The sequence below is a fragment of the Corythoichthys intestinalis genome, chromosome 3, assembly GCF_030265065.1.
Source record: "Corythoichthys intestinalis isolate RoL2023-P3 chromosome 3, ASM3026506v1, whole genome shotgun sequence".
Taxonomy (NCBI): domain Eukaryota; kingdom Metazoa; phylum Chordata; class Actinopteri; order Syngnathiformes; family Syngnathidae; genus Corythoichthys; species Corythoichthys intestinalis.
Genome location: NC_080397.1, coordinates 37,324,322 through 37,345,058, shown reverse-complemented (window position 1 = coordinate 37,345,058; position 20,737 = coordinate 37,324,322). Strand labels below are relative to the sequence as shown.

General features: G+C 40.5%; 1 protein-coding gene across 3 annotated transcripts in view; it reads right to left on the bottom strand.

Annotated features, from left to right (window-relative positions):
• Positions 1 to 20,737, bottom strand: part of tet3 (tet methylcytosine dioxygenase 3) — a 75,914-nt gene that overhangs the window by 19,644 nt on the left and 35,533 nt on the right. For 2 of the 3 annotated variants that reach the window (XM_057831309.1, XM_057831310.1), the window contains exons 3-4: positions 14,891 to 17,714; positions 10,501 to 10,591 (exon numbers count right to left, since the gene is read on the bottom strand). In XM_057831309.1, the coding sequence (XP_057687292.1) occupies positions 10,501 to 10,591; positions 14,891 to 17,714 (2,915 nt within the window). Of the gene's footprint in view, positions 1 to 10,500; positions 10,592 to 11,218; positions 11,258 to 14,890; positions 17,715 to 20,737 lie in introns of all 3 variants that reach the window. The other variant, XM_057831308.1, reaches the window with a different exon arrangement.

The following is a 20,737-nucleotide window of genomic DNA, read 5'->3' as shown; positions in this document are numbered from 1 at the left end:
TACTGGGTTTCTTGCCATGTTCGCTGTAGCGTCGCCTCATCAATTGTGGCAATGGCTCAATTCAGTTCAGTTTAAGTTTATTGTCCCCTCGGAAGAGGAAACTTGTCTTACAGCAGGTAAGAATACAGATAACAGATAACACAACAACTCATACACATACAATGAAATAACACAGACTGCAAATTTAAAATGCTATAGACAGTTTTGCATCTAAGTGCAAGAATTGTGCAAACTTAGCAACCGAATTGTACTGGGTAGGAAGGAGTTCTTTGTCCTATTTAACTTAAAACAAGGGACTCTGAATCTCCTGCCTGAAGGGAGGACCTCAAACGAGCAATGACGGGGATGTTGTACACAATTCAATATGTGTTTTGCCTTCCTCATGACCTGCCTCTCATAAATATCTGTTAAGGAGACCTGTGGACAGCCTATTATCTTACTAGCGACCTTAACAATATGGTTGATGTTATTTTTCTCCTTCAGGCTAATTCCGCCATACCAAGCAATAAAAGCAAAAGTAAGAACCGATTCAATAAAAGATTTATAAAACAAGGACAAGATAGCCTTATCAACATTAAAAGAGTTAAGCTTCCTTAGGAAGTACAATCGTTGTTGGCCCTTTTTGCAGATCTCTGTATTTGCATCAAGTTTAAGTTTACTGTCTATCACAGTACCCAAGTATTTATACTGGTCCACCCCCTCTATACTGCTACTTTTTATACAAGTGGGTTGAGGAGGAGCAGGTTGTTTTTTCCTAAAATCTACCAACATATCCTTAGTTTTAGAGGTCAGCATTTTGTTGGGATCAGTAATCCTTCGCTTAAGGTCAATAATGTCCCTTCTCTTTGTTCGATACACGATATCTTTAACATAGCCCCATAGAAAGAAGTCCAGGGGATTGATATCTGGTGAACGTGGCGGCCAAGGAATTGGCCCATCCCTTCCAATCCATCGGTCTGGAAATGTTTGATTGAGGAACCCACGAACATGCAGCCCCCAATGTGGTGGTGCACCATCTTGCTGAAAAATGATGGTTGGTTGAAGGTCATTCAGTTGTGGTGCCACATTTTCAGTTAAAAAGGCAAGGTAAACATTTGCAGAAATTGATGTTTCGATGAAGAAAAATGGACCAATTACAGTGGTACCTCTACATACGATCACTTCGACACACGATCTTTTCGACATCCGACGTAAAATTTGAGCCGCCATTTGTTTCTACATCCGACGAGTTGCTCGAAATACGACGACATGACAGCACTGCAAACGAACGCACGGTGGATTTTCTTGTGTGAGAAATCAACACAGTTTTCAAAAAAAGTTGATACAGTTGGAGAAACAAGGAAAAAAGTGATGCTTACCTTTGAAATGAAGATGCAAGTTATAGAAAAATATGAGCTTGGTGTGCGCGTCCCTGAACTGGCTCAACAATACAGCTCCATGGTCCTCTTCCGACCACCGTTCGCCACTATTTATAAGTTAAGGTGACAATTATTATTGTGGTAACATTGCCAAGGAAATCGCCAGCTTCGTCACGTTTTTATCATTTATTTAAGAACTTATCCAACACAAAACGCCCATTGTCTTAAGCAGTTGACTGCTCTCAAGAAAACGAAAGTATTATCTCTACCGCACCGACCGATCTCACCGTGACGTCAGCTTCGCGGTGCGTTCAGGGACAGTAAAAAGTGTCCGCCATATTAGAATCCAATTCGTTACATTATTTACAGGAATAATTATTAATTATTCTTCTTATTATTATATTATTCTAACTTATTTATTTATAACTTATTTGTTTTTCTATGTTTAATTGCCATTTGTAACAGTGCCAGCAGTATTTATTAAGAATTTAGTGTATGTTTTTAGGCTTTGGAACGAATTAATGGAATTATAATGTATTCCTATGGGAAAATCCTGCTCGACATACGACCATTTCGACTTACAAACAAGGTCCTGGAACGAATTAAATTCGTATGTAGAGGTACCACTGTATTCGATTGCACATGATCCCACACCACACATTCACCTTTGGGATATTACGCTCAATTTCTCTCGTCAAGTGGGGGTGTTCTAATCCCCAGATTCTAACATTGTGTTTGTTCAGTTTCCCTGAAACACACAAATGCAGTGTAATAAAAAACTAATAAACACTGAATACAATAGAACAAATCTGAATAAAATATCTAATCAATTGCATTTTTAATAATTAAAAAAAAAAGACTTTATGGACACCCTGTATTGATATAGCAGAGCTCAGAAAGCTCAGTGAGGTTAAAAAACAGACCCTAGAGATTCAGCTGAAGACTTGGGGAGCATGCTTACATGTCTCTAAACAAATCTACCAAACATCACAGAAATATGACAACGATTCACAACACAGAATCAAATCGACAACTAAATGGCCTCAGAAGTGAAATATATTTTCTCAAGTGGCTCTGTCAAATGCCTGACTTTGACCGGGTTGAGATGCTGTTAGGAGTGTTACAGTAGACGAAGGTCATTTATGCTAGGTGTTGTCTTTCTGATTAAAGCGGAAGTTAAGAATTTTCAACATTAGGCTTAATATTCGAGTTGGTGGAGTTGATTTCAACATATTCTGTGCAGTTTGTTAGTTACTCAATAATTTCAGGGCTCCAGAGTGGCTAAGCTAGCGCGACCAAGATAGCAGACCGACGTTGAAAAGATGTTGGATCAACAATCTGCTGTCGATCTTATATCGTTGAACCAACGTCAATTTTGCACCCTCAATTAATGTTGTTTCAACATTATCCTTACAAAACCTAACCGTCATTTTGATTATTAATAATATTGGAACAACGCTGAATCAATGTTATGTTTTCGACCAAAACGCCCATTCATCCATAATTCAATGACCTTTCAGTCATATTTCCCGCTCATTTATAAATCTACTATTTTTCAACATTAGTTCATCAAATATAAAACAATGATAACCCAACCGTCGCCTGACATACCATTGAACAACGTTGTTTCCACATCACATGATGTAAAAAATTTTGATGTCAACCATACTGATGATTTTGATGGAAAATCAACGTTTATTCAATGTCGGTCTGCTATCTGGGGAGTCAATGGTCTTTTCCAAGCAAGCCAATACAGGTCTAACATAGTCAAATAAATTCAAAATGCAGATTAAGCCTGTCGCAATATGCAATAATTCCATTTATCGCACGGTAAATAAAAATGAAGGCGGTAATTTTTCCGCTGCGATTTATCGCCTCCCGTGCGTGCATGCGGCTGACGTGCTGTTAAAGGTTCGGCTTCCTTGTTATCAACTATGCAAAATGCATTTTCGTCCTGGGTCCGGCAAAAAATAGCGCCGGAGCCAATTTGTTCCCATTATATCCTATTGTTCAACGTATACTGTCTGCGTCAGTGCTCCGTATTGACTGAGGACCATCTCCGGCGTGCCGGAGCCCGCTGGATGATTTTGGCTTTTTTTTTTTAAAGGTGACGCTTACCATTGAAATGAAGATGTAAATGATCGCAAAATGTAAGCATGATGTGTGCATCCATGAACTGGGTCGACAATAGGGCCGTAGAATGTCGACCTCGGCCGGCGGTCCTCCTCCGTTCGCCAGTCTTTATAAGTTAAAGTGACAGTTCTTATTGTGTTAACATCGCCCAAAAAATCGCCAGCTTCGTCAGGTTTCCAATCATTTATTCCATCAACTCGCCGAGTGTCCACTGCTGTTGACGCCAGAATCAAGTAGAGTAAAGTCAGCCCCGCGGTGCGTTCAGGTACAGCAAAAAAAGTCCGCCACATTAGAACCCGATTCGTTACATTATTACAGGTACTGTGCTGTATTATTATTATTATTATTATTGCTATTATTAAATTATTTTTATTCCGATTTTTATTCTTTTTTTTTTTTTTTTTTGCTCTTTGTAATTGCTATTTGCAATAGTAACAGCCGTATTTATTAAGGATGTAGTGTGGGTTTTTGGGCTGTGGAACAAATTAATGGAATTATAATGTATTCTTATGGGAAAATCCTGCTCGACATACGACCATTTCGACTTACAAACAAGCCTCTGGAACGAATTAACTTCGTATGTAGAGGTACCACTGTATTACACATGGTACGCCATACCATACCAGAAGCTATGAGGGGAAAAGTTTTCATTTGCCTAGATGCTTAAATTATTAAGTGGAATTTTATTTTTTTTCTTAAAAAAAAAAAAAAAAAAAATTATTTACTCTGTGTTCCAGTGCAGTATTAATATTGTTGTCTTTTACTTAAAAGAGGCATGGTCTTTTGTTTTTAGTTGTGATTTCTTAAAAAGTATTTTTGAATTTAAGAGTAAACATTTATTGCGTTTAAATTGAGGGGGTGCAATAATATCGAATATCGCAATAATTTATGAAATAAATTATTGCACACTAAAATTTGTTATCGCGACAGGCCTAATGCAGATTGTTGTTCAAAATACCCATGGGGCCATAACAATGTCACACCAAACTGCTGTGACGCATTTATGTTTTTTTAGATGCGTAAAGCGACCACAATACAGAGGAGTGCTTCGGCCACTCGTGCTCATGCTGCATTCGAGGAAGGTGGGAAGTCGGACTTATCCCAGTCGGATGGTACCAGTTAAGACATCAAAGCGTTCCAAGCTTTTTTTTATTGTGGCCATCAAAAGACATGTTGACCTCCAGCAAACATGGCTTCTCATAAGCGATCAAATAGTGGAGGAAAAACGACGACTAAGGTAAATAAACCACACTCTAAACTGCCTTCTTTAGTTTTACTATTGACGGTCTGCTTTTCGACGAGTAGCGCATTTTGTTGAGTGATGTCTGATTGAAGCAACTTGTGAAGTTGGGGTACTTTTGTTTTCTGACTTCGCAACTAGGGACCCTCAGTTCGAGTGGCATTCCAACGATACCGTATTTTTCGGACAACAAGTCGCACCTGAGTATAAGTCGCAGCAGGCATAAAATGCCCAAAGAAGAGAAAAAAACATATACAAATCGCACCAGAGTATAAGTTGCATTTTGGGGGGAAATTTACTTGATGAAATCCAACACATAGTACAGACATGTCATCTTGAAAGGCGATTTAAAATAAAAATACAATAGAGAACAACATGCTAAATAAGTGTACAGTGTACAGTGCATGAACAACGAAATGCGAATATACTAGAGGTGTGCAAAATTTCCGATTCTTAGATTATTCGCGATTCGGCCGTGGAAGATTCGAGAACGATTCACAAACATCCAAATTCCGATTATTGAAATATGCCAAGTAAAGCGGAAGTACAACACGCTCAGCGCGCCGCGCGGTCTTCGGGACGGAACGGAGCGAGAGTAGCTAAACATCATGCTTCTCATTACCCGGCCCCTCAGGTAATGCCAATGCTCAACTCACGGCTCTAGCTCAACTCATGCCATGAGATAAAAAAACACAACAACATACCTGACTGCTGCCGAAAAGCTGCTACAAAGTACAGCCACATAATGTTACGGTAGATATCATTTATATAGGACTAGATGCATCATAGATTCGGTAGCGTAAGCAGCATATCTACAAAAAGCTAGATGCGGACGTTAGTAAACGGCCGTCATCTTAAAGCAGTACACTTCCCTGCAAGGCTGTTGTAGCGAACCTTCCAAGCAAACCTAATTAACTTTTTATCTAAAATACTCCTAAATCGGTAAAATATTGACTTGAATCTATCTTTAAAATAGTTTTAAAACTTTCACATGTCGAAAGTAGACAAAAGGGAAATTATGGAATAACGGGAGCAATTTTAACAACTTTAACGGTTGATTCACAACATTAAATTAATTGAATGTAGTTTAAAGCTGCTGATACAGAATGGGGACTGGAGTTTTTTTTATTTAATGTTATTTTTGTATATTTGTTTACTGCTATATGCGAACTTGATACTGAAATAGTAGTTTGGTTTAGCCTGAGAGTATTTTTGAACAATTTTGGAACTAATGTACAAAACTTAAAAAAAAAATAAAAAAAAAAAAAAAAAAAGGAGGGGGGTGCATCAATAATCGTTTTATAATCGAATCGGAGCCTCTGAATCATAATCGTAATCGAATCGTTAGGTGCCCAAAGATTCCCAGCTCTAGAATATACTGTCCTCACCAGGACGCTACGGCTCGGTCCTGGCTATTCAGCGGGCTAAACTCCCAAAGGACGATGCTGGATGTCCGTATAATTTGCTGAATCAATTTCGTCCTCGACACCAAACAGGTTCGCATCGACGTAAATAAATGATAATTAGGTGCTTTTACAGCAATGACATGACACAAACGGTTAGCATGCGTTCGCTAGCATTAGCACATCGTTCAAACAACCACACAACTGGCTCTAAGTGTCCGATCGCGGATGGAAAACACACAACCACAACAGAAAAGATGATACACACATGCGTTGCCTCGGTAGAGATATTTTACAAGCATAAACAATGAACATAGGTTCGCAGCAGTGTTTCTCTCTCGCTAACTCGCCCACTCAGTCAGAGCTACGTAGCTGTCAGTCTTATTCTGGCATGTGAGCGCTCTTCTTCACGTAAACAAGTGCAAGTGCGTCCCCACGTGAGCGTCAAAGCGCCACAAACTAAAAACATGCATTGCAATATAAAAAAGTCAATAATACAATTGAACACACATTGCCAAAGGCAGAACGCGAATGTGGCTATAGCTATTAAGTTAATACGATAACTATAGCATAAAGAACATGCTAACAAGTTTACCAAACCGTCAGAACACCAAAATAACATGTGAAATGATATCACAATGTGTTAATAATTTCACACATAAGTCGCTCCTGAGTATAAGTCGCACCACCAGCCAAACTATGAAGAAAACTGCGACTTATAGCCCAAAAATAGGCTAGTTAGCCTGTATCATAGCAGTCTCGTTGTATCACTAATATGACGTGCTGCGACTTATAGTCCGAAAAATACGGTATTTATCCTGGTCGGACGTTGGAAAACTCTGATTTCCCACCTCCCTTGAATGCAGCATCAGTCTAAAGAGTCTTGACTGAAGAACGGCAACATAGATAAAAGTGCATTTGGAGGCTGTGGAAACAGAAGAAATGGGCAAATGAGAGTTTCCGCAAGTTCCCTATGAAGAACAAGGAACAATACAAACTTTGGATACTTGCTGCTGGCTACGACATAAACACACCGGTGGAAAAAATATCACTCCGCTCTGCAGCCTGTTACCTACAGAGCTACTGGATTACAAATATTGCTGTTCATACTGCAGTTTATTGACATGCAATGGTTTTAATAACTTCATCCTGAAAACATAGCCAACACTATTGATTGCATGGGTCATAGGTGATTTTCATTCGTGCGTGCATATGTTGTTGGAGCCCTGAAACAAATAACTAACTAACTGCACGGAATATGTTGAAATCACCCATACCGACTAATTAAACCCCCGCTAACTTGAATATTAGGCCTAATGTCAAATATTCTGAATTTGCCCTTTAAGCAAAACGTGTAATGCATTGATTATGATTCCATAAGAAGTGAATGTTTCATTTTTCTACAACTGAAGCAATCATCACTAGGGGAAGTGACTATTCACAAGATGCTAGGTAGAGTGCACTTAAGCTCACAATGCTCTTCAAGATATTTCTGAATATTTATTTCAAGCGCTTTTGAGCACAAACCATCAAGTTGTGAGTGACACAATGTTTTATATTCACTATGTCAAATGGCACCAGTAGCCGATCATTTTTTGACTGTAATTTTTCATCCTTCTATTTTTCCTCTGTAATTTTTTTCGATCGATTCAAACCAGATAAGCTCCTCTTATTTGATATTTTGGTCAGTGAATGATCACTGTCGAAATGAATTGCCGTTAATGGCAGCGAATGAGTTAAACAGTTAATGGGAGAGTTGTGCAGTCTCATTTTACCCTACAGGTTATGATTAATCTGCACACTCAAATATACAGAATACATGATGGGGAATGAGTTGAAAGACAGGTTTGCTATAGAAAAAACAATGGAACCAGAACAGTCAAATTCCAGTTTGAAAGAAACCAGAAAGCATCTCAATTAAAACCATTAGGTGTCTATTGTGTAAGGAGGCAGTGTGTACTAATAGAAGAGCTTCATTGTTAAGTATTTCTTGAATTTGGTGAACAAAGACAATAACGCTCAAATAAAAATGTCACATTCAGAGAAGATCATTTAGCAGAACATTTATTTATCAATGTTTTTTTTTCTTCTTCTTTTTAACATTGTGGTCATAGTTTTGGTGGTAGAACAGCAGTAGAACATAAGCAGTTTTATGAGGGATTCGAGGTCAGTTAACTAAATAGGATACCGAATGCAAATGGCAAATAGAGCATTTATCTACATGTTTTTATCATGCCCAAAGTACTTCACATTAACATTAACCCTTTCGAGCACACATCAACGGTGCTGCTGCCATGCAATTTGCCCCCAATGGGCAGTCAAAGCCAGGAATCGAACCACTGCCCTTTCAGTACCAGGACAACGTGAGCTACCAATTGCACTATGACCGCCACACACAAAATAAGTAGAGTTGGTCCTAAAACCCTGCATTTCTCTGAGCACTAAATACAATGAGAAACCCCTCTCAGTATGATGTAATACAGCTCTCTACCACTGTAAGCACAAGAATAAACATATATCGAAGGTGAACTGAAGAATATCCCGTATTAGAACATATAGATTGTGTCCTTAGTCATAGCTTGTCACCAGGTTGTAAGCAGTGTTGTTTTTGGCAGCCCTTTTAATTTTCGTCTTAGTCTTTTGAACGATAATACTTATTTGTCTTAGTCATATTTTAGAAATTTCAAAATGTTTTTGTCTTCGTCTAGTTTTTGTTGACGAAAACCCAAGACTAAAACATTGTCTAGTTTTAGCCTGCGTTTACTCAATATTTTTGTTTGTAAAATTCGAAAGTTTGACTCAAAAATAAATTAATACAAAAAGGTTTTCAACTCTTTCTACAAACTAATAATCTACAAACCTATCACGTGATGATACACACTCAGCAGGAAAACAGTACATTATTTTCCAATTTATTATACCAAAATGGAAGCCACATAATTTATGGGAAAAAAAAGTTGTCCAATAGTATGAGAGAACGCTGGCTGTTAGCAATAGCCTAATTCTAACGTGAACGTGAATGCCATGCTAACGCTACGAGTCACATTGAGTGTGTGATGATCACTCAGCACAGACCTTTAAAGGCTAAAGCAACATTGCATATTCTTTCTTGTCAAGATAAGACAAATCATGCCATGTGTGTCTCAAAACAAGCAATGGGGACACTGGAGAGGACACTAGTAGGTGAGTTGGAGGTGCGCAGCACGTCACATTAGTGATACAACAAGACTGCTACGATACAGGCTAACTACACATAAATGTAACACGTGACGGAAACTGTGGTGCAGTTTTCGTCTCGCCAGACGAAAACTGGCATTTGTGTCGTTGTGTTTTAGTCTCCCAAGACACATTTTTAGCTCGTTATCGTCTCGCCATCGTTATGAAAAATTGTTCGTCAACGAAATATTTTCATTATAGTCATCGTTGACGAATACAACACTGGTTGTAAGAAATACATTATCAAACCAATGACTTTTGATTGAAGTTGCTTTTATTTGTGTATATTTTTAGGTCAATTTGTAGCAAGATGGGGTTTTGGATTGAGTCTGAGATCAGGGATTGCACTAGGGGTGGGGCCAGGTCATCAGAACTTGTTAGATGTTAGCTTGTAGTTCCTATCAAATCTCCTGACAGCTTGATACCTGCCTTTGTGAAAACTTCAACGTGACTAGATTTGTCATGACAGTGTGCACAATGGGCTCCCACTGAATGGGAATCACCCTAAGGTGGCTGAGACTTTGAGATGGGGTGTAAGCTCTTTCACCACAGGGGGTCTTGCCTGGGTCAGGGTTGGGTCAAAGGTCATCAGGAACTATGGGATCTTACAGAGTGACGTCATTTCTCAAACAACAATAAAAGGTTTCTCGCTTAACGCCCCCGCCACAACATCACGTCTTTCAAGGGACTTGTGCCTGCACACCGCTTTCCGCAAACAGCTTCTGCATGATTATCAGCACCCCAAATGTTGGCGCCCCGTTTCCCGTCAACTGATAGTGAAGTCTTTGATTCAGCAACAGAAAAAAAGAAAATCTGCTCCTGTCATTAGTGAACATTTCTAACATTGAAAAGTTCTACCTTCTTTGCTCCCTTCCCTCTTTCACCCTTTGTGTTTACCATTTGCTCTCCCTCTGTCTGAGGTTGGATATCTATGCTTCTACATCCATTATTCCTTCCATTCTCAGCTATATGCTACTGCTTCTTGCTTAGCATGTATTATGATGAGGATGATGATGAAATGTCCTGTTCCCCCTGTTGGATTCTGGGTCATGGATTCCCTCGGGACAAAGTGTGAGGAAACGCAGGAGGAGGACATGAGGGAGAGGAGACTTAAAGCACATAGGAGGAAGATAACAAAGAGAAGACAAACCGTGTCTCCATCAGGTTTCTTATGGAAGCCACAGTGGGTCCAGATCCTAAGTGATTGTAGTAGGGCCCTTCATCTTTTTCCTGGACATGTTCTATGAAACAGAGAAATGCAATCATTGTTACACCCTAAAGGCAATATGAATTCCTCCGATGACACAACTAGAATGATGATTTCAATTACGTGTCATATTATCAGCAACAATACAGTTGTTTAAAGCTGGAAACCACTTTGAGTAGCAGGAAATTTACTCATTAACTGAGTTCAACTTCATTTATGTTCACATCTCACAAGCCTTTTGGCTTTTTTCATTACCATGTTAGTAATAAGCTGTAGAGACAAGTAAATGTGTATGTGTCGCTCAAGTTCAGAGGCAATTATGAGATCATTTTGGCTATGTTCACACCGCAGGCTGAAGTAACCCAAATGATCAGATTTTTTCGCCTGAATTCAACTCGAGTGAGACACTTTCTTGACAGTCAGAAAAAGAAGAGTCACAAGAAAGAGGAAAATTTCAGATCCGATCTAGACCACTTTGGTATGTGCTTTTTATTCCGATCTGGGACACTTTTTTTCGGAATGCGGCTGCGATCTGAACTCTGAAGTCTCCTAAATCAGAATTCATGCAGCAAATAAGTTAAAAGAGTGAAAAGATTAGATAACGAGAGGACGGCAGAAACGGAGGTGTGCAGTGGAGGGACAGCCAAGCAATGCTACTTACTGTCAGTGGATGGCTTGACCTCGACTTTCGGGATGGAGTCTGGGTTGACAACGGTTGTTAAAAAAAAAAAAAAAAACGGAAAAGAAGCCTTGAATGAGCCTGAGAATGCCTGTGCATGTAAAGTATATGTCCTATCTTCCCCCAAAAAAGAGCAATGACTTTAAGCTTGTGTGCAAAGTGAATCGTAGCTAGGCTAAACCACTACCTCCAAAGTCCTCATAGTGTGGTGTACATTCCCAGCTACACCTTGCATAGGAACCAAATGAGGGTAAAGTAATATGTCAATATTGCTTAAATGGCCGAGAGTTATGTTAAATTGATTATATACTCTATATCTCTGAGTGCGTGCATGCATGTTTTAGCCATACATTTTAGATATACGTATTAAAACAATAAGGAATCTTTGAGTAAACGGGGATGATCATTTGGTCAGTTTGGTCATCCTAAAATGTAGAGCCAGCATGTGTAGTAATTTGTTTTAATGCAACTGCTCATGCACCGTAGTTTACTCAGCGAGTGGTGGACTACTAGCTAATGCATAGTACTTGGGGCCTAATGGAAAACGGCAATCTACAAACGGTCACACAAAAACATCAGATTAGACATGTTCCAATTACTGGTTTCAAGGCATCACGGTTTCAAAACCGCTAAAATTTTCGGTCATACCGTCCTTACACTATTAGCCTTTTTTTATGTCCCAAAAATGTAGGGAGAAACCCCTCGAATGCACCGCAAGGCTCAACCCTCCACCACCGGTTGTTGCTCAGTGTCAGTGAGACAGCTGTGCTACACGATGGCTGGAGGAGGTGAAACTTCTGAACTTTTTCCCCCCATTGAAGAAAGCGAAAACGCTGGTATGGGAATACTTCTGCTACTCAACAGTTACAGGCGGCCACGGTTTAGAGAAGGAGGGCTAACCGACATGTAAAACATGTTTGCAGAGGATGGTTGCACAGGAGGCAATACCTTCAAAATAATTTCGCATTAACTAGTATACAAAATTAAAGGTTAGTAAACATTATCATGAATGTGTCCCACCAGGTACGAGACTTAACTCCAGTGTGTTTAGTGTGTCTAGCGGTGCTAAAACGTGGTGTTTTTTTCTCTCTGGCAAGTGTCTGTGTTGAGAACGAGAGTGTGTGTATAATGTAAACACGATACAAGTCATACACACATGCTTTTTATGGATAATAATTAAAGTTGCACCGATACCGATACCAGTATCGGCAGGGGGCGCCGATCCGGTCCGAATTGGTGGTATCGGTATCAACGAGTACCAACATGTAGGGCGCCGATACCATCAACTGGCATCATTTGAACGCAAATATTCTATCCTCCCCACGTGAGCTATCTTCCCAAATCATTACATCTGTATGTCTTTGTTTCGAAATTACCAAACGAAATTCACACCTTCGTCTTCAATATTACGGATGTACACTACAACGCATATCCGTGATGTTACGCTGCTCATTTAACATGGTATTCACAAACGATTACCATGCATAAGCTAACACTTACTGTTGTAGCGCCGGTGGGATCAGAAAGGTTAAGACCGTGGGAGACTAAGTAAACTCATGGTTTCATGATGAACAATGAGTGGCAAATTAAGAGCGCCGTACTTTAAACTCGTCCTGTTTATGAAAGTCGATTGTAATAGGCTGGTGTTGTGCAGTAATGAGCAGAAGTGACTTCTGTGGCCAGAAAACACTCAAGCGGCACAGCGCGCACACTAGATATAATCAAATAGCAATCTAGATGTCATATGTTAGATCCCATGCCAACTCTCGCACGCACGCACTAGATATCATCAAATAGCAACCTAGATGTACTACATTAGATCCCATGCCATTAGCTGCGTGATCCCAGAGCGACGCGTAGTCCATAGACTACATTGATTAAATAGAAACCGCCATGACTGAATGGAAGTTAAGCAGGCCAAATCAACCCATACCAGTTACTATAGATAATGCTGCAAATACTGTTAATTCAGTACATGTTACAGATGGACTCAGACCACAAATAGGATGTTTTGCCTATATGGTAAATATAGCTGCTAAGAGAGCTGCAGCAATCAACAGTGTGACCCACTTTACAAACAGTAAAAATTGTTCTCAGCACTTATATACAAATTTTTTCTTCAGATCAGTAAGAAGTATGCACATAAATACTATGCACTAAAATGCTTGTTTATATGATGGCACTGTTATTTTTGCTTGTTAGCAACAAAAAATAAATAAATAAATAAATAAATAAAAAATAATAATAACAGTTGTATTTTCTGTTTCAGAGCATTAAATGTATTGAATTGTATCGAAAATCGTACCGAACCTTGACTTAACTGTATCGTTGCATCCCTTATACGCACATGTATATACATATATATATATATATATATATATATTTTGCAAACAGAGTGGTATCGGAATGGTATCGGTGTCGGCCGATACTGCACAGCCAGGTATCGGTATCGGGCCCAGAAAATGGTATCGGTGCAACACTAATAATAATTCAATTATTTGTTCCGATGGTAATAATGATGAGCTATGGCTGTAGTTTAGGATTACCTAAAGGACTGCATTTATCTTACTTTTATTTAGAATATTTCAGTTATTTTTTTTTTTTTTATTATTTTAACTTAACATTATACTTATGTTCAAATTTGTTAGTATGTTTTGAAAAATAAAAATCCTGTTCAATAGAATTTTTTTTTAACCCAGATATCTCAAAGTAACAAATTTTAGAGCTTTAATGGCAATACCGTCATACAGTGAAACCATTATATTTTTGCTTAAGGTTATCATACCGTCGGAATCTCATACCGGCACATGCCAAGATTACATATGACAAAAAATCGGATTTGTGCATTAGGACCTGCTGTCTGAACCTACCTTTGTCTGCAGAGAGAAACCAGGGCATTGCTAAGGACAAAAAGTCCCATAAAAATTCTTGCATCACAACTATATCCTGTCTTTATAGAACATTGAGGCAGTCTTATCTAAGTGTGGCATTGTATTACTAGTTTCAATAGAGGTAATTATGTTGTATTAGTTTTTGTTTTACTAGGGGTAGAGGGAAATACTTATTGCAGGCACAAAAATACTTCAAGTATTTAGATTTTTTTTCTAATTGTTGTTTAGTTAACATAAATACACTGTAATATATGTCAAGTGTAATGGGAGATAAAAGATTTAAAAATAAGACTACTAAACCAGATAATTCCTTAGTAATTAGGATTGTCTCCATTTTAACATTACTGTAAAATCAATTTGACTTCTGTCCAGCTATTGTGCTTAAAGCAGCATTATGGCAGCCAATATTTCATAAAGAAACTGTGGTCAGGTAAGTTAACAATGGAGTTGCTGTTGTTTATGTGTAAACTGTAGCGCCAAGTGGTAATAATTAGTAATAAGTGATTTGTACACTATGGGAAGACAAAAACCATCTGCCATTCCAGGTAAAAGTTTTTTTTTCCACGTTTGATGTGGACAACACAACATGCAATTAATTATAGTGGAAGCAACTATTTTCAAGAAATAATGTTCATAATAATTTTTCACAGAGTTTACATATTATAAAGTCATTTAAATTATTCAAAATTCAAGTTCAAAGTAAAATTACTAGCGGATCTTTGCACAATTTGTCAAATGTATACAAATATGACGCATGACTTACCCACACAGGCGCAGGTGGGGAATTCTGACTGTGGATCTTTAGAAGGTGTATCCAACAAGCTCCTGGTAGGCGTGTCTAAATAATTTAAGGGGGACTCTAAAAACCCTTTTAAAGATGGAGAGAGTGGCGGTCCATCCTTTGTGGGCGTGTCCTCCTCAGAGTAGCAAGTGGTGGAAAGAATGGCTAAATCACCCGCAGCTTCAATTTTCATCCGTTTAGGCATTGGGGAACATGGTATGCTGAACGTTTCCTCCATCTGACTATCTTGTTGATGCTTATGGAGTGGGGTCTCCTCGGAGTGGGGGATCGTGGACTGGAGCTCCCATTGCTCTTGCTCTGGGGTTACTGTGGATGGTTGGTTCGAGGTAAGATCACTTTGGGCTTCTGACTCATCTCTGTTGAGATCCTTTTCGTTCAGATGAGGTGTGGAGCTGGATTCAAGAGTGGAGGATGATTGATATTGTGTGGTAGGTGTTGTAAGATCTTGGGCGCTGGTCTGCAAAGCTGTAGCTGTTCTGGGCATAGCTTCGATGGGAGGTGTTTCGGCAGATGAGTCCCCAAATTCTGCCTCAAACTGCAGAATCAGTTCTTCATACTTAGGGTCGATATTTATGAGCCCTGGTAATTGTGAGGTGTTTGGTGTGGATGCGGAGGTCAAGGATGAGGCGGTGTTAGCATTGCTATGGGCTAAGCTGACCGCTTCCTGTGATTTAGCATGAGTTGCATGGGCAATTGATGGGGGCACAGAGCCCATGAGGGTGGGATTGTTCGCTGACAAAGTAGAATTAGTGATAGAAGGAGCCATTGAGAGGTTGGGATTTGATACCTGAGATTGAGCTGGGGCGGTGGGGCCCGCAGCAGCTGCCTGAGTAGAGTTACTGAGGGAGGGCATAAGGGGCAGTGAACCTTGTTGTAGGTTATTCAGGGTGTTGGTTCGGCCCATCATAAGGGGTGATGTTTTTTCCACAGTTATCTGACTCTTAGGCAGGAAAGTTGGCACAGAGGCTTTTTGCTTGGTCTTCTTGATTATAATCTGTTTGGGTTTAGGAAGTGGAGGGCCTGGGAGCATCCCACTCATAGCTTTGATGACAGGTGATCCTTGGCTGATTTTTCTCCTTTTGGGTTCCTTGGGCTCTTGTTTTATGTTCAGATGATTGAAACCATTAGCTTCCATCTGTGGCCACCATTTTTTTGCGTTATGATAAGCCACAGGACCCGGTGCGCCAATGCCAGGGGAATGATTAGAGAAGAGGTTCCTTTTGTAGTGAAGATGCTGTTGCAGAGCTGCCTGAGTTGAGTGTCTAATGGATGGTTGACCAGGAGACATGGGAGAACTGGGGTAGTTGTGAGGCTGCAACTGACCATGATCAATGTTGTAATGTCCTATGGAGGCAGAATAATCACCAAAATCCGGCTCTTGCTTTATCTTGGGTAAAGATGGCTGTGCCTGCATACCTCCATTCTCACTGAGTTTCTGTGTAGATGGAAGCTTAAAAGATGTATTTCCTACCTTCCCACTGGTGTCACCCAAAAGCTGTTTGAGTTCTGACATTGGGTCTGACCTAGTGTGAGGTACACTCGCATAGCGGGACAGCCGCTCTACAGAACCACCGTGTGTGACCTGCTGCCACTGCTGAGGACTGCGACCAAAACTCTGAGGGTTGCTCTGGCCTGGAAAGGGAGAGGTAGAAGCATGGGGGGGCTGGCCCTGTGAATGGGGCCTGTGGGTATCACAGGACACTGCCTCCTGTTCATTATTTAATCCTGGAGGGACGGACTGAGAGCGTGATGATGGACAGATGACTGCAGAGGATGGATTCAAGTTAGTGCAATTCGGAGGTGGAGATGAGAGGTCTTGGGCATGTTGGTGATGATGGAGGTTATTATTAGGGAGGGCTTGATCTGGAGCACTAGCACCAAGAATCCCAGTCCCTGATAACTGTGTAAGGGCTTCAATGGCAATAGCTGTTTGAAGACTGACGTTTCTTTCCTTGGCTATAGAGAGCACCTGTGGAGAGCAGGGAATAGGAGGAAGTTTCGAGCAGGGTACATGGCCTGCATGGTGACCTTTTGTTCGTTGATGTTGCTGGAGGTCTGAAGAAGTTGGACGGTGGTGCCCACCATTAGTCTGGAGGTAGGACTGATTCTGCAGATGGGATTGCTGAATGTTGGCCTGTGAGGAATCAATTCTCTTGCTGGTGTTTTGGGTCTCACCGGTTGCCAACTTTATCTTCTTCTCCAGCCACTCAAGGTAGTCAGGACAATCGGGTCCTTCACAGTCACAGTTAGGAGGCTTGTGACCATGTTTTGCATGGCTCAGTGCTGTCTGCAGGGTTTTCATGTCTTCTGCAGGTGGGTGGCTTGTGTCAGCAGCCCCTGCGGAGTGTCCGACCCGAGCCCCACCAGTACCCATTTCCTGGGTGAATTTCTCATACAAGTGCGTTGTGTCAGGATGCACTTGAATACAGGATGAGGTGGAAGAAGGAGGTAAGGCGCCGGCAATGGCAGAAAAAGTGACCAGATTGTGAGCATCTTCCATATCCACACGGTGGACAGGTTCACTTGGGTTTGCATAACTGCTGTTATGTTTCACTGATGGTTGCTGTTGATCTTTGCCATGTGTTGGCACCCAGCACTGCCTTTGTGGTACACCCGCTGCCCTCTTTTGCTCTGTTTCTGCAGATGCCTCAACATCATTGGGGTAACAATTCACCCCATTGGACAGTTCAAGGCTCAGCACGCCTTCCTGGAGGCGGTCATGTGACCCAATTTCCATCTGGCCTCCACCTCTGGGGCCATCCAATGAAATGACTTCGTGAACAGTCTGGAAGACAAACATAGACAAAAAGAGTAGCAGTAAGTTACTTTTTCATGAAAGTTTTTTGTGGCTGCTACAGAAGCAGTATAATCTATACAATTCTCTTTGTGATTAACTGTGAAATAAACACCGATCTTCAAATCTATGTTCATTTGCATTCTGAAATGACGCTGATAAAGAACAGGATTTTTCACTTCATTTCCCTCTCTTGTTTTCTTTCCCACCTTTTACAAATACAAAAGCACACACCCAGTGCTGTAAGGTCACATAAAACAGGTTAACAGGTAAGGTATGGAGTACAGCTTTAGAAGACAAATGGCGTAATCTATAGATAATGCTAGCATTGTGTATACAGGGACAATCCATTGCAGAATTGTTGAACTATGCAAAACGACCTGTTAGAAATTAACCAACAGTAAAGGAAGAAGTGTACAAACACTGAGGAGTCTATGCAGAACAGTAATTGTGTTTTCCTATGCATGTTTTTTAAAGTCAGAAACCCATTTCTAACAAATGTACAACATTAACTAAAGTTTCAAACTCTGATGACCTACTTTTTAGGTTGGGCGAGAAAAGTGACAAGCTAACATGGTTCGTAGAGTTGTCCTTAGATTAACATTGCACTCATCACAACAGACTGTATACCAATTACAGAACTGGAATCAATAAACCACTTACAGTAAGTGTCATTGAAAGTATGTCTGATATCTAATTTTGCTGTTTAAAAAAGAGAAGAAAGCAGTAATTCAGAACTATTACCACATGACAAATTACACTAATATCAACCTGGCCTGTGATTTAGAAAGCCTAACCCAGACTATGATTGTCTATCTAGTAGGACTATGTAACTACAATTTACCAAGAAAATACTACATGTGCACATTAAAAAATGGCTCATCAAATATAATTTCAAAGTCTAGGGAGGGCTGATCAACATAGATCCTTCAACAGGAAACACGGAAATCATTAACAGAGCCAATTGGTGATTCACTATTGCAGAACATAGATAACAATGACAGACTTATATTGTGTCTTCGCACTGGGGTCGAGGCCAGTGAACTCTGGTGAACAAATTTTTTGTATTCCAATAAAAAAAAATTTTTTTTTTTTTTTAAATTGCATCAAAAAAGCTCCCTTCCAAAAGATACAATAATAAAGCTTAGTTCTGATTGACAATGACAGAAATAAGAATGGTGTCTACCAACTAGAAGACTGTGGTTAACATTAGGGGTGTGAATCATCATACACATACGATAAAATATTGTTACATTTCAGCAGTACAATATGCGAAGCAATACTGAAGTTGTTGAAAATTTTTGTTGCTGAAACATTTGACACATTTGATTTAATCCTTTCTTTTCAACTCAAAGGCTATTTTAGTAAAAAACATATTCGTATAGGCTATTTTAGTAAAATAAATAAATAAATAAACATGTCTTCTTGTTGCTCAATCTTTGTATAAGTCAACCAAGGCCAAGCTTCTACCATCATTCCAATATTATTGTCTGAACCCTGAAAGTGTTTAATTACTGGACAGGGAGTATCTTTTGAATTCACCTTATGTGGTGTGTGTCTGCTGAGGATCCCAGGGGGTGCTGAAGGTAGCGCTAAGCGGTGGTTTGAGGGTTAGAAAAAAAGGGGTTGGCGGGGGTGGCGGCGAACAGCCGGCAGGCAGTACGTGAGAGGCCCCATGTCTGCGCTATCACCAGCATCAGACGGGAAAAAGGAAGGGGGTGGGGGCCGTGAGCGGCTGTTATGAGAACTGCAGTGTGTTGAAACAGAATGACTGCAACATCCCGCAACATCACACACTGCCGCTCACCAATACTCTACTTTCCTCTTTTCTGACTCTTTAAAAATGCAAACGTGAGAAACGTGAGTTGAAATGGTCCACAAAGATGGACTCTGAGCCACATCAGCTATAGCTATATCGCAATTCAACAGTGACGGTTCAGCAATTACTCTACATGACAGATTAGCACTGTTTAAAATTCAATGACACAATCAGAGCACCTCTGTCTGTACAATCTGATGTTTAATGTAAAATTTCCCCTATGGCTGAACCTTTCCACTTTCTGTCACACACGCTTATTGGCAAGTATTCAAACCTGCACTGAGACGAGAAAAAAACCTCAGGAGCCCTTTAAATCCGGTGCAACTTGTCAGCTCAATTGACACTGACAATGAAAATGAAAGAGGGAGGAGACAAAGCATATAAAGAGTGGTGTTGCTAAGGGGCTTCAGCCACTGAGGAGACATCTGAACTGAAATCCCTGATTCACAACACTTGCCCCCCCCCCCCCATCGCCCTTTTCTTGGCAGAAGGAGCATGAAGCAGAGATCCTGAAATTATGAATAAGAGGCTCAAGGGCAACTTACGTGCTGCTAGACGTCCAGACAGAGATACCGGTTGGAGATGGAAAAGCAAATGAGTTGGCAGAGAGGCGCACCAGCCATGTTGAAGTGTCAGAACAGTACAAGTAATCTAACAGTGTGGTGGTGTATTCTTCCTCATTTCATCCGGCAAAATCCGCACGCGTGCATTCACACACGGCCAACCACACGTAAATAATACACCTCCCCCTAACCCGGCGTACACCTTCGTCATCCTCCTTGCGTCCTTTTATGGCCGCCACTTTCCGTTGGCTCCTATTTCTTTTCTCATTATCTGTCTGCTCCTCCCTTCCCTTTTTCAATATCCTCTTTCGTTCTTTCTTTCTTTCTTTCTTTCTCTCTCGGCTGCACATGCAGTCGGCTTCTCAGTCAACACCCTCCCCCAACCTCTCTCTCTCTCTCTCTCTCTCTCACACACACACACACTCTACGCCCCTTCCTCTTATGCAGCCTTTACCTCCATCGCTCTCTCTCTCTCTCCCCAGTGCGTGCAGAGCGAGGGGCCATTATCTGAGCCACAGCGGGCACGTACGATGGAATGGAGGCGCATGCAGTGAACAGAAACAGAAAGCGCTGTGGGCTGTAGCTGCTACGACACAGCAGCAGTGCCTGCCTTCAGCTTCATCCAGTCAAAT